General features: G+C 51.6%; 2 protein-coding genes across 5 annotated transcripts; one reads left to right on the forward strand and one right to left on the reverse strand.

Moving 5' to 3' along the window:
* Positions 1-31: 31 nt before the first annotated feature.
* lhfpl3 (LHFPL tetraspan subfamily member 3) lies at positions 32-5,095 on the forward strand. Of its 3 annotated transcripts, none has more exons than XM_061806816.1 (4): positions 32-848; positions 3,504-3,734; positions 4,107-4,161; positions 4,994-5,095. In XM_061806816.1, exons 1-3 carry the CDS (start codon positions 422-424, stop codon positions 4,127-4,129), a joined length of 681 nt encoding a protein of 226 aa, XP_061662800.1. In that variant the 5' UTR covers positions 32-421; the 3' UTR covers positions 4,130-4,161; positions 4,994-5,095. The 3 variants fall into 3 exon arrangements, with proteins under 3 accessions (XP_061662800.1, XP_061662799.1, XP_061662801.1); XM_061806815.1 differs by lacking the exon at positions 4,994-5,095 and adding an exon at positions 4,276-4,950; XM_061806817.1 differs by lacking the exon at positions 4,994-5,095 and adding an exon at positions 4,380-4,950.
* Positions 5,096-5,165: 70 nt separating this feature from the next.
* On the reverse strand, positions 5,166-25,624 carry kmt2e (lysine (K)-specific methyltransferase 2E). 2 transcript variants are annotated; one of them, XM_061807453.1, is made up of 23 exons: positions 25,236-25,624; positions 20,190-20,377; positions 16,808-16,919; positions 16,501-16,730; positions 16,271-16,410; positions 15,212-15,393; positions 14,637-14,675; positions 14,354-14,554; positions 14,153-14,283; positions 13,509-13,626; positions 13,324-13,433; positions 12,992-13,244; positions 12,429-12,527; positions 11,357-11,542; positions 10,841-11,170; positions 10,468-10,767; positions 10,259-10,409; positions 9,961-10,184; positions 8,960-9,553; positions 8,613-8,887; positions 8,462-8,541; positions 8,294-8,373; positions 5,166-8,219 (listed from the first exon to the last, which is right to left on the reverse strand). In XM_061807453.1, the coding sequence occupies exons 2-23, from the start codon at positions 20,261-20,263 to the stop codon at positions 7,251-7,253; spliced, it is 4,878 nt and encodes a 1,625-aa protein (XP_061663437.1). In that variant the 5' UTR covers positions 20,264-20,377; positions 25,236-25,624; the 3' UTR covers positions 5,166-7,250. The 2 variants fall into 2 exon arrangements, with proteins under 2 accessions (XP_061663437.1, XP_061663436.1); XM_061807452.1 differs by having other exon boundaries at positions 15,212-15,396.

Consider the following 25,624-nt stretch of genomic DNA (forward strand, 5'->3'; position numbering starts at 1 on the left):
TTTTTGTTTACATATTCTTGGGATGCAGATTGAATTATGATCTGGGTGGAGTGCGCGTTTCCACCGAAGCCACACGCACGCACGCACGCACGCACGCACGCGCAGAGTGTGTGTTAGGCGACGTCAGAAGGGGATTAAAGGATGTGGGTTATCCCTGAAATATCCACGGCGGCTGCGTGCATCTGATGCGTCGAGCGGACTCTTTTGGAGGCTGCAAACAGCCGCTCGCATGGCCGAATTTATTTGTGTGCTTCGTTTTGTTGCGTGAAATATTGCAACATAATATAATAAGAAAGCGGAAGAGGAGCAGGACGAGGAGGTGGACGCCGGTGAGTGAGCGCTCCGAGCCGCGGATGTGCAGCTGAGCTCGGGCATCTTTCCCGTCGGGAGGCGGCGGCGGCGGCGGCGGCGGCGGCGGAGGATGGTGCCCGGGAGCGGAACCGGCATGCTCCCGGCCTCGGAGGCAGCCAAGATCTACCAGACCAACTACGTGCGCAACTCCCGCGCCATCGGCGTGCTGTGGGCCATCTTCACCATCCTGTTCGCCATCGTCAACGTGGTGTGCTTCATCCAGCCCTACTGGATCGGCGACGGCGACAACACCCCGCAGTCGGGCTACTTCGGCCTCTTCCACTACTGCATCGGCAGCGGCCTGTCGCGGGAGCTGACGTGCCAGGGCAGCTTCGCCGAGTTCTCCAGCATCCCGTCGGGCGCCTTCAAGGCCGCCGCGTTCTTCATCGCCACCTCCATGGTGCTGGTACTGGGCTGCATCGGATGTTTCGCCCTCTTCTTCTTCTGTGGCACCGGAACCGTCTACAAGATCTGTGGCTGGATGCAGCTGGCTGCAGGTGAGAGGGGGGGGGACCGATCGTGGAGGTTCGTTTGGTTCAAATTGCAGCGGTTTTGGTACCCTGCCAAAGTTATCGCTCGGTTCTATTGTTTTTACCCAAATTATGCGTTTGGCTTCGGTATTTTGGGACCCTCCTCAAGGTTAATGCTTGTTCCAGTTCTTTTGTGACTGACCGGCGACCAGTTCAAGGATGTAGACCGGCTTTCGCCTGATGTTAGCTTCCGTGATCCTTGTGAGGACAAGCAGCTTGGAAAATGGATGGATGGATTTTGGTCCCCAAGGTGATAAAGTTCCATTCAGTTGCTTTGGGCCCCCTCCAAGTTTTTTTTTATTTTTTTGCCAACACTCCCCCAAATATTACATCTGGTTCAGTTCCTTCGGTAACTCCCGAGCTTTAGTATTTGGTTCTGTGATTTCGATACATTCTCCTCAAAGTATTTCAGTCATTCCAGCATTTGATACTTTTCATAAGTGTTTAGTTCCATCCATCCATTATCCAAGCTGCTTATCCTCACAAGGGTCACAGGAGACCTGGAGCCGATCCTAGCGATGGGCGAAAAGTAGACTACACCTGTCATGAACCTCCCGTAAAGGAGCGGACCCAAATGCAGGACTTCGAGGCAAAGGCATGATTTTCAATGTGGTTTATTCCGGAAACTGGGTCATACACGGTGTAGCAGTCTGACAAGGCAGAGGCACAGAAACGCTAAGCTAGGCGGGATCTAAAAGACATGAAGCAAGGTCCGATGACTATGGGGAAGACTATCAAACGCTACAGGACGGGATCAAACAAAAGGGCACAGAATCGCTGTTACTGGGGTTACTGTCGCTTACGCGTAGAAGCGGTGAGTCCCACAGGCAGTGAATGCAACTCACTAACGCAAGGCAACGAACTGGCAAATGCTAGTGACAAAAACTCTAACTTAAATGCCCGTCTAATTACAGTCCGAATGTGAAACGGCTGTGACCGGCGACAGGTGTCACCTCCCAGAGCCGTGGCCTGGCCACGCCCCTCTTGGCGGCGCCCAAGCCCTGAACTGGTCGCCAGACAGTCGCAGGGCAGATAGGTTATAGTTTGAATCAGTAATTTTGGTACCCTACAAATTATTTGCTTTGTTCAGTGATTTTGTTATGTCTGTAACTTTAGCATCTATTTGAGTTACTTTGGTACCCCCCCAAGTTATGATGTGTTTTTGTTCCCGTGGATGTTAACAAATGGTTCAGTTTTTTGGGACACCCTAAAGTACTGGCACTCTGATTTCAGTGGTATAAATGTTAAAAAAAAAAAAGTGCAAAATGCCGACCCGAGTCAGCAGGAAGCGTTTTTTTTTTTTTGGGGGGGGGGGCGTGTCTGACGGATGTACAGCACAGACGACTTGTGAGGATTAAAGGGGATCACCTCCTTGCACTAATGAGGATTTTCAATGCGCAGTCAATAATCTCCCCAAGCAAGGAATGCTACGCTAAAGCTAAAAATAAGGCCTCGTCTCTATCAGATGGGAAGACACAAAGCAAGCATGTCAATTTACATCCAAACAAATGCAGAATTGGACTCGTACCGTCAATTAAGTTGCTCGTAATTGCAATACGATTGTGAAAGTAAGGCGGGAAGAGGTTTTACCTGAGGGCAGACCCGCTGCCGGGCGGATTGCGGTGAATGTTTTCAGCCTTCGTGTTCTTATTTTAGTCTGGCCGCTTGTGAAGGTGGGCTGCGAGGCCGCGGGGAAACGTCGCTACGTCGCATCGCTAACTTCTGACGCTGAGAACGAACCCCCCCCCCCCCCCATTTTGACGCAGCATTGAGCGCACGTGACTGAAGGGAATTTGTGATTTGGTGGAAATTCAACTGGATTGAAGGCAGCGAAGTCTTTGGGGCGTCGTTAACCTTCGGCCAGCAAGAACCCCGCGGACATCGTTCGTAATTGCTTGGGATTGTGGAAAATTACATATCATGCAAGGATAAAATGCCATCAAATAAATGAATCAAGAATCCGGCACATAAACATTCCATCAAATGCTGTCAATAAAATGTCGTAAACTCAAAAATATTTAAATAGGTAAAAAATGCAATATGCAACTGCAATTTATTTATCGAATTGACATTATCGAAAGAAAAAAAATCTGAACAAATTATGCTAATAAAAATATCCAAGTGGCCTGTACTCCCCAAGAGGGGTTGTGGTCAGGAAGGGCATCCAGTGTAAAAACTGTACCACACAAATCTGAGCGTTCATCTGAGATGTTACGATGTGCCGACCCCTAATGGGACAAGCCGAAAGAAACTTACGATATACTGTAAATACAAATTTCCCTCAAAAGACGCAAAACATTAATTTGAATTCCCCTCATGTTAGCTGGGATAGGCTCCAGATTTCCCGCAACCCTTGTGAGGATAGGCGGCTTGGAAAAGGGATGCAAATGTCTTTATTTAAATTATATTTTGAATAATGTCATTTAAATCCAAATAAAATTCTGATTCTGCAAATAAGTATCAATTGAAATGCATCAAAATGTAATTAGCTATAATGAGTTGTTATGAAACGCGAGTTCTCACGAGAACTCAACAATTGCAAATTCCCATTTGAAACGTACTCACACGTACGTCGCCGAGCGCAAGAGGGCGAGGACAAACGTGAGCGGCGTGGTCCCGCAGGCACGTGTCTGATCCTGGGCTGCATGATCTACCCGGACGGCTGGGACAGCGACGAGGTGAAGCGCATGTGCGGCGAGCAGACGGGCAAGTACGCGCTGGGCGCCTGCTCTCTGCGCTGGGCCTACATCCTGGCCATTATGGGCATCATGGACGCCCTGGTCCTCTCCTTCCTCGCCTTCGTGCTGGGCAACCGCCAGGACAGCCTCGCGGCCGACGAACTGCTGGCAGACAGTAAGTGACGTCGCGCCGTCTTGCCGGCGGAAGCGGGGGACGCCGTCATCGACGGTGGGTCTAAAAAGGCACTGGGCCCCAAAAAAAAAAAATCTAGTCACAAAATTCATTTTAAATATGCTCTTGTCATATCATGATGATTTGAAATTTTGGTACAGATTTTAACAAAAATCTTGGAAGATTTACCTTCGCGGGCCGCATAAAAACATTCTGTGGGCCGGGTATGGCCCCCGGGCCTTGAGTTTGACACCAGGGGGGGGGGCGAGTGTCCTTTTTTTTTGGTCCCGTGAATTTTGCTCAAACGCCGCCCTCAGCTGGACAATGTCGGTACTGACAGCATTTGACTGCTTTTCTCTTCCAATTTCTTCCCAGAGAGCTCGAACAACGCCATATAAAATGCAAGCCAACCTCCACATCCGCCCAAGAGGTGAGCATTCGATTGTTGCACGAAGCCGAATCAGCCGCAACCGCATTTGCTCGTTATTTCACATTTTTTTTTTTTTTACGTTCGCGACGTCACCCCTCCCTGCTCTGAGCTCAGGCCGAGACGATGGAAAAAGGTCCGAATCCTTCGAGTGGACTCGGAACTCGGAACATTTCATCCGTCAAACATTATTTACCTCGGACTGACTGCTTTTTGGACAGTTTTATTTTTTTCATGTGCTGTTGGCGGATGAGATGTCGTCCAAGCAGAAGTCAAGGACCTCCCACCCACGGGAATAACAAGACTTTTTTTTTTTTTTTAATGGACCCAATTCATGCTGTAATCTGCCATTTTGCTATTCTTAAATGTTTGATGTGGTTACTTGACAATTTTAAATTTAACTAAAGATAATGATACGATGTGTAGCTGTAACGTATGCGCCTGACAGCCACACACGCAAAACCCCTGAAAAAAATTACGGGGGGAAAACAATAAAACAAATAACGTTTGCTAACACGACTCATCTACCTCTCCGTTCAGTCACGATGCTTTGTTTTTGTGACATATCCGTGTACAGGTATGTGCCGTACTGCAAAATTAAGCGGACATGGCCATATATTGGCGAATTTAACGGTGGTGGGTGGGACAATTACGTCGAACACCGCCCTCTGGTGGTCACGATTAAAGGTGCCGGCTCATAAACCCAGAATAATGCTTGTTTTTCATTTTTAACAAGTGTTTGCATGGCTTTACACGATTTAAAAAAATGTAAACGAATTAACTGAGGAGGCAATAGTGGCCGCGGCATACTTGAGAGTATTTATTTCTTTTCTAGAGTGTATTTCTGAAATCTTGAGGCGAGTTCCTGTCCAGACGTCGACGTGATGTTGACCAGTTTCCCGACTGAGCGAGTCCTGCTGAATAAATATGATATTACCCCCCCATCCCTAATTTTTGCCTCAAGTCGATTTCGATTCACTTGAAGAATGCGAATGCAAACAAAAGTGTTTATGAAACTGTCATAACAGTGATTTATTATAATGAACCATGAAAATAGCCAACCAGTGCAGTGTCTGTGAGCTCCTCCCCTCGGCACAAACACACTCACACACAAATAATAATAATAATAATAATTATAATAATAATAATAAAAAACAGGACAAAGTTGAAGAGTCCAGAGAGGGTGAAAATAAAAAAAAAAATTGCTACACACGGAAACATTCAGCTTTGCCGAGAAGAGCGTTCGTATGTACAAATATGTTTGAAAAATGGCGGGGATGGGGGGGGCAGCGGCGGCGAATTGTACAGGCGTAGAAAAACAAAACAAAAAAAAAAAAGATATTTACAAACGTGTTCCTGGTGAAAGCTGGCATCTATTATACATTTAATTACACTTTCTACAAGTAACGCTCCATTTTCAAAAAAATAGACCCGCGGGAGGGGCGCTCGGCCCACCTCGGAAGACCGCCCGACGCACAAACGGGACTGCACCCCCCCCCCCCCCCCGAGGTGGCGAGGCCGCCGTCTCTCGCAAATTGTTTTCTGCGGCGCTCCACTGATTTCTGATGTTAGACGGAGGAATTCCCCCCCCCAAAAATATGTTTTTTTTCCTATACAAAAAAAAAGTGAGAAATGCGCCGCTTGATTATTAAAAGAAAAATAAAGACAACAGACGAAGGAGAAGAGGAGGAGGAGGCGAGGTCGAGGCTGGAATGTCCACTGTGAAACAAAAGTGCGGGTGGGACAACACGAAGGGAGCCCGGACGAGACGCATAACAGGGAAAGCCCCCCCCACCCCAACCCCACCCGTCGTACGACGGAAGTAGAAAACGAGAAGAGCGCTAAGAGCACCACGAGGGGTTTTCCATCTTTTACAGTTTGTTATTCCTTTTTTTTTTGTTTTCTTTTTTTCCTTACTTAAATACCCTTTTATCCAACAATCAGCTGTTTTTCCACTGGCCATAGAAAACGTATCTACACGGCGAACCTTGTCTAGGGTTGCAAATTGAGGGCAGCTTTCCGAGCGGGAAGTCGTGAGGATCAATCGGCAATTTGGCCAACTGAAGTTCAGCTAACGGTCCATCCAATCATTTTCTGAGCCGCTTATCCTCACAAGGGTCGCGGGACTGCTGGAGCCTGTCCCAGCTGTCACTGGCCAGGAGGCGGGGTGCACCCTGAACCGGTCGCCAGCCAATCGCAGGGCACGTAGAGACAAAGAGCCGCACCCACAGTCACACCGAGGGGCAATTTAGAGTGTCTGATTAATTTTGCATGTTTTTGGGATGTGGGAGGAAACCGGAGTGCCCACCCGGAGAAAAGCCGCGCAGGCACGGGGAGAACGTGCAAAGTCCACACAGGCGGGTCCGGGATCGAACCCGGGACCTCAGAACTGTGAAGGCAACGCTTTACAGCTGCGCCGCTGTGCCCAACAGTACAGTATAAAATTAAATTAGCCTCAACCTCAGATGCGAGTTCAAGAATCTTGGGGTCTTGTTCACGAGTGAGGGAAGAACGGAGCGGGAGATCGAGAGACGGATCGGTGCAGCGTCTGCAGTGATCGGTCCGTTGTGGTTAAAGAGGGAGCTAAGTCGAAAAGGCCAAGCTCTCAATTTACCAGTCGATCTACGTTCCTCCGCGGGTCGTGACCGAAAGAACAAGATCCCGGATGCGGGCGGCCGAAATGAGTTTCCTCCCTGAGAGCACGGGTGAGAAGCTCGAACATCCGGGGAGGGGCCCAGTGTTGAGCCGCTACTCCTCTGCCAGATAAGGTGGCTGGGGCATCTGATTCGGATGCCTCCGAGAGAGACCCCGAGGACGACCCAGGACACGCTGGCTCGGGAATGCCTCGGGATCCCTCCCGAAGAGCTGGAAGAAGTGGCTGGGGAAAGGGAGGTCTGGGGATCCCTGCTGAAGCGACTTCCTTCCCCCGTGACCCGACCCGGAGAAGCGGCAGATAATGGATGGATGGATGGATACCCTCAATTAATTCCGATTAACACTCCTGGAAAATGTCCAATTTGGAAACTTTCCCCATGTAAATTTACTGGAAAGCTCCACCCCTTTGCAACCCTAACCCCGCCCCCAAAAACTCCTCAGTGCCACCCTGTGCTCAGGTAACCCGAAGTGTGGAAGGGCGTTGAGGAGGCGGGGGCTCCACGGGCGCCGGCGGGCAGCTTGGTTGTGGCGACTGTTGCCGAGCCCTGCTGAGTCTGTTGCGGGGGCGGAGGCGGGGGCGGCGGCAGTCCGGTCTGCTGAAGGGACGGGGGGTACGCGGACGGGGGCACCGAGGGGTTGGTCAGCAACGTGGTCTGAAACCCGGCCAAGTTCTGAAAGTGGTGGGGCTGCATTTGGGTGCCGCCGGACGGGTTCGGTGGCGGCGGAGGGGGCGGCGGGGGCGGGGTGAGGGACAGGGGCGGCTGCTGCTGCGTCGAGGGCTGGCCCTGGGCCAGCGTGGGGGCGGCGGTCAGCATGATCTGCTGGATGGGGGCGGGCTGCAGGTTGACGTGCAGCAGGGCGGGGCCGGATATGGGGTGCGGGGGCGGAGGGGGCGGGGGCGGAGGCGGGGCATCTGAGTTCTGGTAGTGCACGCCGCGGGGAAGAGTTTGCATCAGGGTCTGAGAGCCCGGCGGGTAGGAAGGTGTCACCGTCGCTTTGAAACCGGGGAAGGGGCCCGTCGGGGGAGCGGTCTGAGCGGGAAAGTAGGACGTGGAGGCGGGCGGCGCCGGCGGAGGAGGCGGGGGCGGGGGCGGAGGGGCGCCCTGCACGTTGTACTGGACGAATGAAGGCGCCGGGGCCTGTCCGGCGCTTTGGTTTTGAGACTGGGAGGGAAAGAGCGACCTCTGGCTGCGGTAGGGCGAGCCCTGAGGCTGCGCGTGGAGGTGCGCCGGGTAGTGCACGGGGGAGGAGGGCGGCAGCGGGTGCAGCTTGGTCGGGGTGACGGGCGCGGATTTGGACTTGGCGGGCAGCTGCAGGGTCTGGTTCGCCGCTCGAGGAGGACCGTCACCATCTTCCTCTTTCCAGCTCGACGGCAACACGGAAGCGACTGGACCGGGGGAGGCCGGCTGGCGGGAAGCCAGGAAACGGTCAGAAACAGTCCCGGTCGGAACAAGTCGGGCAGAATGTGCTGGTGACTTACTGCGTGAGTGGGGGTCTTCTGGGGTCCGGGAGACGCGCAGTCCCTCGGCGTTGGTGTCTCTCCATCCTCGGCGTCGCAATCTTCAACAGCAAATCCAAACGACAACAATGGTTGAGTTACGTTATGAATGAAGACGATTTTCCTTTTGGATGATTGACAGCCACTCACCCGCATCTTTGTCTTTGCTGAGCAGCAAAGCTCTGTGGTAACCGCGCTCGCGAGCCTGCTCGACAGACGTGGAGGACGTCCTGAGAGGAGAACGTCCGTTAAGCCGACAGCAGACGCACAAAATGTCGCGGCGTCATCTCGACAGCCTTACCATTGCCCCTCTCCCCCCTCCCTCTCTCCCGCGCCCTCCGACTCCTCCGCGGTCGACGCCTCCTTGGCGCTGCAAAGAGCTGCGGAAGAAGGAGGGGGAGGTGGAGGAGGCGGCGGCGGCAAAGGTAAGGAGGCCTCGCTGCTGGTTTCCATGGCGACAATGGGGAAAAGCTCCATGCTCAAAGGGGGCACGGTGGACAGGGGAGAGCCGCAGTCCGTCTTGGAGCCACTGCGGCGAGCTTCGCGCTGCCGCTTCCTGTATTCCAGCAGGGAGACCTTGGGGATGAAAAGTGGCGATAAGTGTCACGGCGCACCACAAGAGGGCGCTGTCGCATGTCGGCAGCTCACCTTCTTTTTCTGCGGGGGATTCTGCGCGGACCCGCCTCCCTCGTCGCCATTGAGCGACCGCGAGTAGCCGGCTGCGCTCCCGTCTTCCGTGCAGGGGTAGAAGAGGGGCCCCTGGCTCTCGCCGAAGGGCGGCTGGGAGGCCGCCGTTAAGGCTGCGGGGCCTGCCGGGGCGTCGGGTCTGAAAGGAGCCTGCAGGGGCTCCAAGGTGTGGGAGGGGGTGAGGTCCCTAAGGTTCGAATTGACGGGGGAGAAGCTGAGGCCGGGTGCCGGCGGGCACCTCTCCGGGCTCTTGATCCAGCCGGGGAAAGACGAGGAAGTGCACGTTTCTGCAGAGGAGGAAGCCTCGCTGCCCCCGCTGCCCTCTGCCGCCCCGACATCCGCCCGCTCGTCCGCCGCTTCTGCACAGTCTACGACCGGGGGCAGCTGCGGACTCTCGGGCACCGACGTCTTGGCTTCGGGCGGGAGACCGTCGGAGCCCGGCGTCCGGATGGAGGGAGACGGGATCAGCGAAGGAGGACGTTCTGCCTGGTTGCTGACCTCGAACAAACTCGCTTTCGTGCTGACGTCTGGCGAGCTTTCCGTTGATGATTCGCTCTGTGGAAAATACGAGACGCCATCATGAGTCATTTCAAAACACCTGTGGGACACACACACACACACACACACACACACACACACACACACGAGCACGTTTTCCTGAAGGTAAAAAAAAACAAAACAATAATAATAATAATAATTACTTTTTGTCTGTAATCCATTAATGTATTGCATCACACTAACATTTGAAAGTCACTCCAAAAACCGAAAACCCCCAACTGAGGGATTTTCAGGTGAAAAATACAAATCTTAAAAGAGCATTTCAGCTCGTCAGAGATGTCTCATAAACCGAGTATAATCTAGAGTAAGGTGCCGCTAAGAACAATAAAACTTAGGTAACTGCAAGTATTTGTTTGCGTCTGCTATTAATCATAATTTGAGTCAGGAAGAAGCCTGACATTTACCTCCTGAGTTGCAAACGTTTGCGTTGGGGTGCTGGCGAAATGCTCCACTACGGGCTCCTCGGTCCGAGGCCTCAGCGGCGTGGACGTCAGCACGGGCGGCGCGGACGCCTCCGATTGGTCGGCCCGGGTGGGTGTGGCACAAGGGGAGCCGTAGGGCGTGGAGCTCTCCGACATGCAGGCATCCAGCGGACTCAAGCGGCGCTTTTTCAAAGGCGTGGGTAACTCTGAAAGGAGACGCGGGCATCACACACTGCTTTCTTTCGTAGAGCTGTAAGATTATTGTTGTTGATTATTGTACCTGGCAGCGAAAGGGAGCCGTTGTAGGGCAGGGGACTGTCTGAGTCTCCGTTAATGCCGGGGCTCAGAGGACCCTCACTGGGCACAAAGAGACTGGGTCGTCTGGCTGGACTGGTGGATCCCTCCTCTTCCAGCGCCTGCTTTAACCATCGCTGTTGCAAAGAAAGCGTGTGAGTATCACAGCCGGTACAGTCAAGGAGAACATCGCACCTTCTTGCAGGAACCGGTGGTTGGCGGCGTTTCGGGCAGTTCTCTGGAGCGCCGCCTCCCGGTGGGGACGCCGGGTGTGGTGGGGCTGCGGTTGGCCAGGAAGGGCGAGGAGAAGCGGACGTAGTGTTTGGGCGTGCTGTACACCTGCGGCGAACACGCCAGCCCCGGCAGGGCATTGAGCTGGGTGGCGAGGACTTCGGGGTCGCTGCTTATCCGCAGCGGACGCTCGGGCGTCGGCTCCGGGGTGCGCGCCGCCAAGCGATCCGGCTGCTTCTCGCCCACCCACTCGCTGACAAAGTGCTGCGGAAACAAAAGAGTCTTTACAGCCAACCGACTGATGATGTCATCTTCTGCAATTGAAACGCAGACGTACCTTTTTAGTTTTAAAATTCTTGCTCCCGGAGCGGTTACGGTCGGGCGCCGGCGAGCTGCTCTGCGGGGGGCTCGCGTCCGGCGGCTGGGCGGGAACCGCCTCGGGCTCCGGCGCACTAGGGGGCTCCCCCTCGAGGGGTTCGGCGCTCGGAGGCTCCACGGGCTCCACCGGCGAGCCCGGGGCCAAGTCGGAGCAGGCGCTGATGGTGCGGGCTCGCCGCCGCTGCTGGCCGATGTGCGTGCGGTTCCTGGAGAAGCTTTTCCTGGTCCGCGAGCCTTTGACCTTGGCTGGCTTCAACCCCGGCTCCTCTTTCACCTCAAGAAGAGGCGGCTAGCGAGAAAGAAGTCGAGTTCGAGTTGTAACAGTGAAGCAGCATGGGACAAAGAAGAATGAAATGGGCCGGATCCACTACAAAGTGCCCCTTCAGCGTGAGTTTAAATTTTGAAATTGTGTTCCAATATGGAGCAAGACGAGATCATTTCCAACACGGCCATACTGCGTCATCCGCCGCCCTACCTGTACGACCGACGGGGAGTCCACCGTCTCCGGAGTGGCCGGCGGCTCCTCCTTGATGTCGCTGCGCCCCCCGAGCTCGGGCTTGACGCTGCCGATCCGTTCCAGCGCCTGCTCCCGCCTCTTCTCCCGCTTTTCCATGCGCGCGAAGGCCTGCAGGATGGCCTCCATCTTCCGCTCCTCTCGCGTCTGCGTGGAGGAGGTACAGCGCAGATGAAGAGGGCGCGGAAGGCATTATTAATCAATGTCACGCGGAGAGTTGCAAAGGGTTAATTTATGCTGTGGGGGGGGGCAGAAGCTGCTGAGAGAACATGACCTCCCTCAGCTCAAGACGGAGGAAAAGGCAGCGGGAAAACTGCAGTCGTGGGACAAGCAGAAGGTTGGAAAGCTCCCTTCCAAAAAAAATCTTTTCAGCGAGACACATCGTGACAATGTATGCATTTTTAAAATGGGAGTATGTTCCCCAAAAAACTGGAAACACACTTGAACCCGTTCTCCTCACCTTAGGCAAGAGAGAATCCATCCCTGAGCCTTGAGCGGTAGCGCTGGCTAACGATGAGTCAGCGCTTTACACCCGGGCTCCACCATGGGAAATGAAGCTGACTGTGGGGTAATTTCCAGAGCGCGCCTGTGCGTAATTTTTCCAGCGTTTAGTCGACCCCCGCTTGCTCGTTTTGATCCCTCCCACGTGCGGGGAACGTAATGAAGCGCACTGCCGAGTACGCGGGCCCTTTCGCTCGGTGTGACAGCTGTTTAAGAGGGCAACGTTGGGGGGCGGGGGGCCACAAAGCAACAGGCAAAGAGCAAAGCGAAGGAAAGAAAATGGAAAATAAAAGCGAGAGACCGGTATTGATGAGGAGGAAGGAGGCAGCTGCACCTGAACCAAAGCAACCCAGAATTTTCAGACCACACCCAGGCACACAAGTGGGGCGAGGAGGGGGAGGGGGGGGTTGAATTGGGGGGGGGGGGGGTGGGAGGTGCTAGTTGTCACTTTTGTCATCTTCACTCTGTGCCGGGCGGTTGCAGGAAAGCTACTAAAAAGCTTGAACGGCGCCGTTTGTTTTGGCACACTTACCATCTTTTTCCTCCTCTCCGCAATCTGTTCCTCTGACTCCATCTCTACTTCATTGCTAACGGACGTTTTGTCTTCTAGATCCTCAAATAAGTCAGGATCCTGTAAAAGGGAGGGGGGAGGAGGAGGAGGGAGAGGTGGCGGCATGACGCTTCGTCATTCAAGTCTGGCTACAGACGAGAGTGAAAACAGGTGAGAGCAGCGGAGGACAGGGAAGGTGAGGAGGGAGAGAGTGGGGCTGTCACCTGAAGGGTGCTGGCTGGGGTACCGAGGGGGAGGGGGGCGGGGGGGAGGGGGGGGGGGGTCGTGGTATACTCTGCTTGTTCTTAAAGTGGGCAAAAAAAAAAACAACTGGCGTTGATGTGCACCTAGAAATGAATGGCTATCGCTTCCTTTGCTGGAGCTCGAGAGCTTTACCTGTCATGAAGTTAACTAACTGCAGGAGAAACGTGACGAAGGAAGTTGAACTAAACTCGAAAGAAGGGGACAAACTGGAAATGACGTGCAGAGACACGAACAAAAAGACGTGCGTCCACTGCGAGAAACACAGAAAAAAAAAGTCTTACTTGGTTGTTTGATATGGAGAGCCGGAGCGGAGAGAGTTTCCTCTGCTTGCAGTCGCCCAAGTTCTTGCCCTTCCCCTCGCAGTCCACGCCCATGTTCTGGTTCTGGCCCAGGTCCTCCCGGCCAGGGTCCTTGTCCTTGCGGCTGTTCCGCCGCCGGCCCCCGGCCCCCAGGTTCTCGGTGGGCTCCAGGTTGTGCTTGAGCACGGGGCACTCGGGGTTGCCCTTCACGCAGGCGCAGTCCACCTTGTATTTACTGCACGTGAAGCAAATTGTGAGTCCCGAGGCGAAATCATTTTGCCGTGTCAGCAGTGGCCGAGTCCGCCGTTGCTCACCAGCTGCCGAAGTCGTAATCGAAACCGATGGTGATCTCTGTGCCTTTGCTGATGGGCCTCAGCGAATAGATGTACAAATGCAACATGCCGTCTTCAACGACGTGCCGCACCTGCAGCGTAGCGAGGACAGCGTTACAGTGGGCGTTTACCGTCTGCGTGGTTGGCTGGTATGGGCGTGGCCTCACCTCGGCGTTCGGGGTGCAGGAGCGGCGGACGAAACGCGCCTCGTTGCCAAAGCAACGCGCGTCCACGCACATCTCCAGCCCGTCGAATTTCGAGTAAAATAACACGAAGGGATAAGGTCTGGAGAGGAAGCAGACGGGAGTGAGTTCGGGTTCTGAAGCCAAATGTTGTGCTCGCGTTATGTACATTCCGTCACCACTCAGGCAGGCAGTTTTATGCTTCTAATTGCATTGTTCTATTACGTATACACTGTTCTGTTCGACGAATTGTGCTCCACTCACTCCTTCTCTGGATAAATAAGAGATTTGATTTGTTAAAAAAAAAAAAAAGAAAAAGCCTTTGAGAACATCCAGTTTGAGCTCTCATGATGTCAACATGTGGACGGCATGAAGACTAATTCTAATTGAGCGAGTCCGTGAATATTGGTCCATTCGTGGAACCTGAAGTTTCCCATTCACCTACTTGCTAGCAGGTTGTGCAAAAAGAACTGAAACAAAGATATGTGGATATATGCGCTCATAAATTTTGGTCAAATTTATTTCACATGTAAATAGTGCATTTAAGGTTCATCCCGAAATCACACCCTAAAGTTCATTATCCCCAACTTTTCGTGAGTAGTCAAAGTATTGTGTGTCCCGTTACTGACCTTTTGAAGAAGTATCCATTGGCTTCAAACTGCTGTCGAAGCATAAATTTGCCCCTGTACTCGATGATGAGGGAATCCGGGGCCAAGTCCCTCACGGCCTTGATGATCTTCTTGTTCTTTTGAACTTGACTCTGCGCGAAAACGCACAGCGTGAGCCGCTGCTCAGACAACTGAGGACAGAGTCGCTGGTGTTTGCTGTACCTCCACCGGGGGCTTGAAGGAGGCCGGGTGCGTGTTGTAAGCCAGACTCTTGCCGCCGCCTTGCTCCTTGACGCGCAGCAGCACCTGCACGTCCTCGCTGTACTGATTGCTGCTGGCCTCCTCGTAGCGCTCCATCCACGTCTTGATCTTGTTCTCCCACAGCGCCGGGTGCTCCGTCGGCTCCTGCTCGGGAGCGGCGCCCTGCGCGGGGACGGGCGAGAGCGGGGTTGCTCGAGGACCGGCACAGGGGAATGGTGTCTCGTTGCTTGGCGTGTATTTTTACCTTCACTCTTGAGGACTTTCTGGAGCCCTCTCGAAAGGCCTGTGGGAAGCAATTAAAATGTAAACAAAACAGAAAAAGTGGCGTGTTGGCTGATATACACCATTCACAAAAATGTACGGCTAGGGCAAGTATGCAACAACGCACAAGGAATTTGTCTCCGGCAGTCCGTGCCGCTGCCTGACTTTCAAGATGAAGCTCAAATGCATTCGAACTTTTACAAAGAACTTAAATTGACCTTCTTGACCATAATATAGTCGGATGAAAGCCAAATAAGTCAATAAAATGGAAATTTTTGCGACATAAATCAAGTTCACGTAGACGCATTTCAACGGACAAGTGTCAAAAGAAAAGTCAGCATTATGTGAATTACAGTTTTTGCAGCCCGTGTTTCTCTTCAACAAAGCAATCCAGTCTCATCTTGTGTTTTAAGACGGGACGTCGTAGGCAGGCTCCCAAAAAGGAAATATTTCTCTGTTTTACTGCCTCTGCTCCACGTGCGTTTTTATTTAGGTCCGTCGTGAAAATTTGGAACGTTTGCGGAGGAGTGTGTATTTGTGCGCATGGGTGGAAGTTACCTTCTTGGCTCGTGCAGAAGATGCCGGGGGTTCCTTTTCGCCACTCTTCTTGCGCTTCTTATCCACTTGCTTGTTGCCGAGGCGCCCGGTGGTGAGGGTGATGGTGGTGGGCGTGTGCTGGAAGGTTGAGTAGAGCTCCAGAGGCACCTCATCCCCACTCTCCGTGGCGCTAGTGTCCCCATCTACTTGAATGATCATAACACGGCAGTAGATTCCGGTCATTCTTGACATATCCAGCAGGGGTCACTGTTCTGAGAGGCGTGCCCTGACATGGCCTCCAACCTGATACCATCGTGCTACAATCAAATTGCAGTCATTTATGGCTGGTATACTAACACAATGTGGTACCGAGAGTGTTGTCAAGTCATTTGTTAGGAATGTGACTCACGGCAGGTTTATTTGTTGGTAAAAGTTGCACAATGACGGTGACACTGCATGATGATATTGTTGTGTAATATGTACAACATTACTGAAAACACAGCGGCTGGACTCAAATTGGAAATGGTCACAAGTGTTAATTAAGATTACTTTGTTCATCAGCACGTTTTGATTCATGAAAGTAAAACAACACACCTTATGTATGTTTTATTTACATCTATACTCGGTTTTAACTGTGGCTGTGGCACTACCTAACATGATTTATAGAGACAATAATCTTTATATTAAACTTAATTTTTTTGTCTGCAGTGCGTCATTTTTACTATTATTGTGCAGTATCGTTATGAATGCGGCACATTAGCATCTGAGAGACTTTTAAAAATGTTTCCACACAGGTTTCTAGAGCCTGACGATGGCGCGTATGGCAAAGTCATTAATAACTTACTGTTACCAAGTCAATTAAAAACAAAACAAACAAACAGGAAAAAAAGATGCTTTGCCGTGCATTTTTTCTGAAAACATTCACAAATGACTTGGGCAACTTTGCTATTCGGTTAATGATTTTTAAAAGTAGCTAAGTTTGCTTTTTGTGGGTAAAGTTGTTAGGCTAGTGTGGAAAGTTGCTTAATCTAGAGAGAAAAGTGCAAAGTTGGCATTAAAGGGCGCTTGGCTCTGTCCTACCTGACAAACATTCCCGTTTCCTCGTCTGCAGGAGAATGGCCCTCTCGCGATCCAGGTGTCTCGGCTGGCAGCGCTCGCACAGGTACGTCTCAGGAATGTTCTGCCTGTCGATGCCCATGCAGTCAATGTGCTGCCAGGCGCTAGAGAGCGGAATCAAAGCGGGGAGTTGAGTCATCGGGCGCGTGCCGAGGTGCCGTGCGAAAGGGCCGCGTGTTTAAAGGGTGGCGCACCTGCATTTGTCGCAGCAGATCATGTAGCCGTCGTCGTGCGTGAAGCCGCAGATGCAGCGGGTGATGTCGGCCCCGTAGCTGCCATCCTCGGAGGTGCTGAGCGTGGTGCCCGTGGATGCTTCGTCCTGGCCGCCCGGAACAAACAACCCGCCATCGCCCTGCCGGATCAACATAGAGGGGGGAGGCGAGGCCGGCGGCGTGGGCGGGGGCCGCGCCCCATAGTTATGGTCCTGGAGGGCGAACGGGAAGTAGTGAGGCGCGGGATGATGAGAAAAACGCTTTCCGGCTGTTGGCTCGACGTACTCACAGCATAAGGCAGGCCGATGTAGCTGTGGGAATGGTGAGAGCTGCTACTGTAGATCTGGTGCGGGTAGCTGGACTTTTCTACCACCACGGGGCTGGCCTCCACTGACTCTGGTCTGCAAACACACGCACACACGGACAATGCTCACATTAGCTAGCGGACAAAATTAACATTGTTTTCTATGTGTTTGCTGGCACCGGGACGGACGTATGCGACTGGAAGCACCTGTCTGTCTACGAGCTAGCTCACAGACACACAATCGTTCGTCAGGTTGGCTCACGCCAAACCTGTAGGTCGACTTTACACACACACACAAGCGCGCTAAATCAGCGCACCAATGGCGAGAGCCTGTTTGGCCATTTATGACCAACCCAACCCACTCTTTGTCACACAGCGGACAAGCTTTATAGAGGAAATGGTTTGATCGGAGAGGGAAGTAGCCATTCGCTTCAAGCTTCGTACAATGTGGAAAACAGCCCTTTTTTTAAAACAAGGTCTAACCTAAAATAAATGGACCCACTTCCATCAAATTACATGCAAGCGAATTCTGGAACGTTTTTCATGAGCAAGGCGACGTGCATAAAGCTAATTCATCTTCATATGCAGAAGTAAAACAGGTGAAACATTCAACGCAGAGTCAACAAGCCACGCGGCATTTCACACATTCATACACAGTTGGACCTGTTACTCCTGGACAATTTACACCTTAATAAAACCCACCTTTAACCAATACGACAAAAGCAAACAAATAGGTTGAAATACGTTTAAAATGGCAAAGTTACCCCCCAGCTCAACCAGCACATTTTGGCGCTACAGTACCTGGCAAAAAGCCCTCGTGGAGCACGCTGCTCAAAAAGTCGACACTTCCTGCACACTCTGTCGCCGTCAAAGTGAAAACCGAACAAGTGTGTGCACGAGGTCTTGAGGCGGAACTGCGTTGAGGGGTGTGTGTGTGTGCGCGCGTGTGTATGTAACTGTTGTTTGTGTGTCTACACTACTGATTAACTGCCACATGGGCGCTCCTAACCGTCACGGGCGTGAAAGACACTGAAGAAGAAAAAAAAAAAAAAAAAAAAAAGAACAGCGAGCACAACCTTTCACGCATCAATCATTAACACCACCAAATCGGACGTGAACGTAAACATTGCTGTGCAAAAATAAGACTTTTAGGTAACTTATTATCATAAATACAGGAAATGAAAAAGCTGCTACAGGCAAACGTGTCATATTTAGTGAGGGTTGCCTCTCACATTATTTACTGATTAATTTTCAGTGACCTCCAGGGAAAAGGCTAATTAAAAAAAAAAAAAATTAAAAAGCCTTTTTGTCGCAGATCTTTAAGTTTTACGGGCTTTTAAATTGCACAGTCAAGCGTGAATTTAGAGCTGTGAGGGGTCAGTGAAGTACCATGTTGTGCCTGGTATTGTCTTTCGTTGAATGTTAGGGTGTGTGCATGTTTAGGCAACAATTGGTTAAAGGTTTATTTTTACCGTAATGTTTCACAATATGCGTTAGCATCAAGTGTGTGGACCTCCGGAAATATATATATGGTTTCCTTGAACATAGTTTCAATTCTCTCTGGTTGATGCGCCAGTTTTAGGGTAAATTTCAACTAGAAGTGACAAAACAACTTGATGCGAGCACACTTGGCCTCTTATTTGGATAACTGTGCAAGCAAGAGACTGAGACCTAAAGGGTAGTTTAAAAAGTAGTTCTCAGATAACTAATACTACTCGGGAATACTTTATAGTGTATTTTAATAGGTTAAAGTGTGTTTCAAGCACGTGGAAGAGGTAAAACTAAAAAAAAAAAAACATTTCTATGGTCTTGCTATAATGCATTATTTCCACCCATGGCAGGTGGGTCTGGTACATATCCTCAAGTTGTGCCGTGTGGAAGGAGGATATTTGAATGTGAGCATAGCTGGAGGGTTTGTATCATTCATGTGAAGTCAACGCTCGGGAGGGTGGGAGGGACGGCTGGAGGGGAAGATCCGGCGCAAGTGTGGAAATGTGTGTGCGTGCGTGTGGGGGGGGGGCTGCTGTATTAATTGAGGAACAGATGTGAGTGCATACATGCAAAAAAAGAAGAAAATCGGACCAACGGAGACGAGCGGCCAGAGGCAACGCCTTCGCTCCTCGCCAGCTCCCATGGCAACGCTAGCAACTCCGTCAGTGGGGAACTGTTGGAGACACGCACGCATACGCACATGCACGCAGGCAGGAAGGCAGGCAGGCAGGCAGGCAGGCAGGCAGGCAGGCAGGCAGGCACACGCTGCATTAGCCAACAGCTGGCCGCCCTGCTGCATACTTGCGGGCATGTGGAAAGGACACGACGGAACACCCTCCCGCCATCTTTTCCCTCAACGCGCCCATTTTTACGTAGAGATCTATTCAACGCCAGCGGACGGACAAAAGAGGGAGCAGGAGAATCAAGAAGGGCCGCAGGTTTACCCCCCCCCCCCCCCCTTGGACGCAGAGCTCTACTGAGGAGGAGGAGGGAGCTTTGTTGTGAAGACCACCTGTCACTCAGACCGCCACCATGGAAACTGACCTTGAGCAGTGCAGAGCCCAGGAAAGAGGAGGGGACATGTTGGGTGGGGGGAAACGGGCAAACACCATGGCAACCCAAGCTGTCACTGCAACAGCTCTGATGAAGCCTAAACGGGGGCGTGGTCTCACCCTCCTTTAAAGAAACAGACACCACCTTCCTCCTCTCCTTGCGAGCGGATGACGTGTGTTATTCTTTAGTCATGCGAGAGCATCTTGCTTCATTTAAAGCCACGCCAGTGTCCTTGACAAGCATAGCGGGGAGAGCGAGAGCGCGCGGGAAGGAGCGACGGTGGGGAGACGTGAGGCTTGTTGCCATGACGGCGCGCACCTTTCTGCCTGAGCGGCTCAACGCGGCGCGCACATGAACAAGCATCGTGCCACGACGCGCTGGAAACGCAGACGGCACACAAATGCCGGCTGCTGCCATTTTGACACGGGCGGATGTACTTAACGGCAGCCGCGGTTAAGTGCAAGAACAATCAATGGCGGGGGCGCAACCGTCCATTACTGCAAGTTCCTCTCCTATAATTGCTTTGTAGGTTTTAAAAGAGGCGACGGAAGCATTACTATTAAAGATATTTAATAAGGAGAGGACATGTCGGAGGAAAATTGTTGAAACTAGAGTGAGTTGAACACAAACCTCTGCCAATTTGGATCATGTATGCTGTGATAATGCAAACGTGCTGCATTTGTCGGGCTTTTGTCAATAGGTTTGAAACATGACTTGCTCAGAAAACAAAGGAAAATAAGTGTTTCTGATCACTGTTTTACAAAAAAAGATGGGGAACCTTCCCATGAAAACCGAGGGTGGTCAAGCACCCGTGCATACTTACTCCGAGCCCGCCGCCATATCCACGTACGAGGCGTCTACTGCTGTGTCCACCCCCGTGGGGATGACTATGCTCATGACGTTCTCTGCTGATCAGTTCTTGTCCTACTGAGTCCAGAGAATGGCAGTCCAAAACACTGAGGCATGCCAGCCACAGCAGTCATTGCAGACATCTAAGTGCATCCACAAGGCCTGGACAGGGGGGGGAGGAGAGAGAGACAGAGATTGACACAATCAGTATTTGCGTTATAAACCAAATGTAAACACACAGTGGTCAGGTGAGGCTGCACGAAAGCTGCACTGTGAGCGAACTCCCACAGAGGGGAGCAAGAGAATAAACGCTAGCTTGCATGGTTGGAACACACATTTGGGGCCAATTTTTGTGCCTCTCTGTTTGTCTGGTTCCTTTAAAAAAAAAAAAAAGCACATGCTGTAACTGTTGGGAATAAATACTGGAATTCTGGGGTGTGTGTGTTGTGAACCTCCAGACAGGAACATGTGTGTCAGTGTGGCTGTCCCGGATACAGAGCTCTGTTGATAAGCAGGATTAGCGGGACGGGACAGATGCCGGGACGAAATAGGCTGGAGGTCACACCTCCGCCTGGCCTCGCTCACTGAGCGGCCAAACAAAAGCTCCGGCCCGTGCCACGTAAATGGGGAATATCGAGCGACCGAGCTGTTAGCTCCAGCCCTGATTAATCGCAGAAGACAATCGCGCCGGTTTGCCCAAGTGTCAGTCGTGTCTACCTCTTGGCATAGCCCCGAGTCCTGTTTGACTGGAGGGTGAAACGACCCATTGAACCGATCGTTTGAACGCGGGATGGGGCAGCCTGCCAACAACAACAACCAAAATGTCAGACTAGCCCCTTCCTTTGCGTTATCAAACAACGCCAGTGTGTTTACGACCAATCGCTGGAGTCCCACGTCATCCAGAGGCTCGCTTCCTGTCTCGGGAACGCACATGACGGCACGAAAACACAGTCAAGACGGACAAAAGGCGGCTGAGGGAGCGCGAGAGTGGGGGAGAAAGAGAAAACAAGTACATTACAGAAGCATTCCTGACTAAATCTAAGCTTTGACTGCCTCTGTGTGCTCCTCCCACTTCCTTAACAGGAACTGTCCATCACCCCTGGTGTCATGTGGCCAAGAAAAAGAGAGAGAAAAAAAACCCACTAGACTTCCCCTCTACCAGTCGCCCCACCCAGCCGGATTTCATTCCCTCTTCTGTCCACTTCCTAAATAAACCAGAGACGCAGAGCAAGGGCGAAAAGAGAGGGGCCAAGGACCGACGGGCTCCGTCTGACAGTGACGCTACACAGCCGCCGCGACCCCGCACGGACTCTGGGTGGCGACATTGAGTTCGCACCCAGTGTAAGCCAGTCTCCCAGCGCAGTTACACAGTGGCATCATTGTGTGGGGAGGAAGAAGAAGAATATGAAGAAGAAGAAGGAGGAGGAGAAGGAGAGGAAGAAGAGGTGTCCTTTATGAGTCCCGCGAGGGAAAACCCAGACGGCCTCCTCCTCTGCGTGTTTTCATTGTGGTTTCTGCAGCCGGCTCTCTGAAAATGTTTTTTTTTTTTTTTTGATAAGGGGAAAAATTACAAATTCCAACACTCCCCACCCACCCCACTGCCAAACAGCAAACAGATGTGCCTTGACACCGTACTGGTAGGCGGCTGCAGTGACTCAGCTAGCTAGCGAGCGGAATCAAACGCACACAAAAAAAAATGACCCGGATGGAATGTTTCCACAGTGGCCACAATGAGACACGTCCGGCCTGCCCTTTGTACAAAATCGGTGCCAAGTGTGTCCCGTGTATCAGTACATTTATGGGGAAGGGAGCGTGCGTATGTGCACATAGACAGAAAACCCCAGTGAGGTGAGTTTGATGGCCAGAGATGTGTTACAGCGTTTGTGCCCATTACTTAGCAATTATCGAAGAGGCGAGGGGCACTCTTGTACGCTGGCTCTGAAAAAAAATTCGGGGAAAAAATGAAGTCTGAAGGACTTCACGTACAACAGGGTTAAACGTTGCACGTTAAACTTTTCACAACAGTCTTGAGTCAATCAAATAATTACAAATACTTGTCACTTGAACTACGGTGCCTCGCACCACTTTCCGAAAGTCCAAGTGAGGTGCCGTCTCTCTTTAAAACAGTATGTGGAACTCTCTCCTTTACAAAGGAGAAATAGATTTAAGTTTGGCTTTTGGCCGACTGCTGTGAGCATCGATAAAACAAACAAAAGGTTTCTACGTCTCCACGGGTCCTATTGCCGCTGTCTTTTATGACCCATTGCGCGCAGTGACGTTACATCACCGACATCAATGCCGGCGTCCGTTTAAAAACCTGGCTCCGAAAACAGTTGCGCCGCCGAGCGAGTTGTCGGGCCTTGGCGGAGGTCTGCCCTCCTGTTAAAAAAGAGGGATCTGTTACAGGGCAGCCAGCGGCATAAAAACACGTCACCTGAGCCGAGCCCCCCCCCCCCCCCCCCAGCTGGGAGGTCACGTGAGTGCGTGTTAAACGGGAGACGGGTGCATTTGTCTTGTGCGGGTCTCTCAGGGTGCGGGTACCACATGAGCGAGATCACTGGAAGGTAGGTGGGGGTGTGGGATGAGTGCCCAACGCACACACGCCAAGCCCTACATGGTGAGTTTTGAGAGGACAACACTTCACCTAAACAGATATGAGACACCATTTTAAGTTAAAAAGGCAAATTTACCCCAAGCGCACACAGACGGGTCTTGGTTTCGCTTTGAAAAATTTGTTCTATACTACATCTGTGTGCGTTTCTCCATTCCCACTGAGGAATAATAACGCATTTATTCCCTGACGCCTTTGTCGCACCAGGGGGAAGACAGTCTCCAAAGGTCCGGAGGTCTCCAGCCGAAAGGCACCACAGGATGACACGTACGAGTAAACAATCTGAACCGCAGCAAATAAAACTCGTTTGGCCTAATTATGCTTTTGCGTGATGATTTTAACTGTATCGTGTATTAAATTTGGAGTAGGCAGAAGGTGGTGTCTCAAGCAACATGACAGCAGAAACATAACCTATTTGAAAGGCATTTCTTTGTCAGGTCAAAAATGATTTTAAAAATCATTTTAATATATTTGTACATACATACATATATATATATATATATATATATATATATATTTACACACACGCACACATATATAAATATATATGCGTGTGCAATTGCTTCCCGGTGAGTGTGTCGGCGCTGCAGTGAAGGCTGCCGGTAGGGGTGTGGAGGCGACAACGTTGCTATTATGTTACCACAACAGGCTGGCCGCGGACGCCATTTTCCTGCCGCTTTTTCATCGTCGTAAAGCCGGCGGAGGCTCGCCAGCCACCGGGAACCACTAACCCCACGCACTCGGTCGCCCCGCTCCCCGCACAGGATACCCTCAGAATCAGCCCGTTCGACGAGCATTTTTGTTTTCTGGGCGTCCGAGTTCGTAGAAGCCAAAGCTAGCGGGCTAATGGTGGCTAGCAATTATGTGGGGGGCACTGTGGACGGATCTAAACAGCCCGTCGGACCACCGAGACGAGGCAAATGCGGCCCATTTGTCCGACGCGCTTACGTGGAAGAGTGAGACAAATTAATAACCGGAGGGTAATTCCACTTTGTGTCGTCAGTGAAGGTCAAAACGGCGGCGGACGGAATAATACGTAACTAGCTGGCTAAAGGCTAAGCTAGTAGCGACAATGAAAAGTGGGCTAATGTTTATTATGCACACTTAACAGGAGAGGCGGTCACCTCCGCGTTGCTCGACTGACACGAGCGTCTAATTACAATTCAATAACTCACTAATAGGTCACTTTGAAGTGAGCGGGTTGCCTCTTTTTTCAAGCATATATTTATTTAATTACCAACTATGACATGGGCCGTCCCCTCCCCCATGCTTGCAGCATTCGAACCAAATATTCACTCACACACCCGACATCAAATCGCCTCTCTTATTAAAGTCAATCCACGACAAAAACGGCAACGTTCGCTTTGCCCCTGGGGAAGCGTTGCTTTTATTATTACGTTCTTATTGCCTCGTCTCCAAAAGCGCCCCCCCCCCCCCCCCAGGAGCGCGGGGGTCACTGCGCAATGTAAGGCAGGCATTTAAGCCATTTCAGCAGCTGTTTGCATGCAACTTGGGGTGTGCACACACACGCTCATTTGTTTGTATGAATGCTGGAGCTTATTGTTTCTGAGGCACTTGAGCTCGGGACGGAAATGAGCAGCGAGCGAGCCAGACGGGAGTCGCGTCGACTAAATTTAAGTTGGTAACTCAACGCAGATCATCTTGTTTTCGCGTACGGCGACCCCGAACACAGACATACATAAAGCTCCGACGATCAAATGCGTACTTATGAAACGTGTCGATCGGAAGCAGCCATGTAAATAGTGCGTAAAGGCTGAGGGCTGAACGTTGCGCAGCGACACCGTGTCGAACCACGACCGCTGTCATATGTCAGGATCCCCTTTACTCCATCGTACCTACCCACACATTGCGTAAAGGTCCAGTTCGGCGTCGCTTCTATTTTATTGAACGTTTTCACAAAGCCTTGACATCTTAAGCGTTACGCCCCCCTAAAATGTGAAGTTCAATCGGGGTTATGTCCACCTCGGCTGACTTGGTTTGACTTCAGCGATCACTGCGACTTGCACATTATAACCACAACACTCTATAGCTTTTTATGACGTTGAACGCACGGCCGGTCAAACGTTGCCTCTCCGTATCTGTCAAGCTAATTTTGGCTATAGCATGTGCTAGCTAGCGGCCACCGAGCGCTCTTTTGGCGTTGCCAACTTGACACATTAGTAGCTTACGTCACCTGCGTATTTCTCCCTAAATGCTGAGTAAATTCGCCTAAAATGGAGTAGCCGAGCGCATATAGAAGGGAGGCTGTGCTAGCATGGAAGCTAAACACAGCTGATACAACGTTAGCCAGACCCAGCAAGAAGTGGCAGCTAAAGTAAAGCCAACAAAAGCCTTCCAGCTCGGGATTTGTGCTAACCTGACATGAGCAACAAACTGCGGTGTACTTACTGTGTAATATCCACGTTTGGGGGGAGGGGAGAGGGTCCAGGGAACGAATAAGGGATCAGGGCAAGACCCTCGCCGCTGTCCACGCAGCCTCCACAACCAAAACAATACTTGCGTCCACACACTGCGGATCGCTAGTAAAACCACTCGAAAACGTTCGGATTGTCACCGCGTCCTCGAGATAGTCGTCTTCTCCCCTAAAATCCCGCGCCGCCTCTGGTGCTGCACAAGGGTGAGGGGAAGGCCCGGCTCGGCGCAGAAACTGAGGGAGGGGAAGCGTTAAAAACAAACTATTCGCTGGCCAAAGAGCGACTTTTAGAAATTAGATCCCCCCTCAAAAGCAGTCTCTTTTCCCTTTGCAAAAATGGCGGCCCTGCTAGGACTGTGGAGAC

This window comes from Syngnathoides biaculeatus, chromosome 20, assembly GCF_019802595.1.
Source record: "Syngnathoides biaculeatus isolate LvHL_M chromosome 20, ASM1980259v1, whole genome shotgun sequence".
In the NCBI taxonomy this organism is placed as follows: Eukaryota; Metazoa; Chordata; class Actinopteri; order Syngnathiformes; family Syngnathidae; genus Syngnathoides; species Syngnathoides biaculeatus.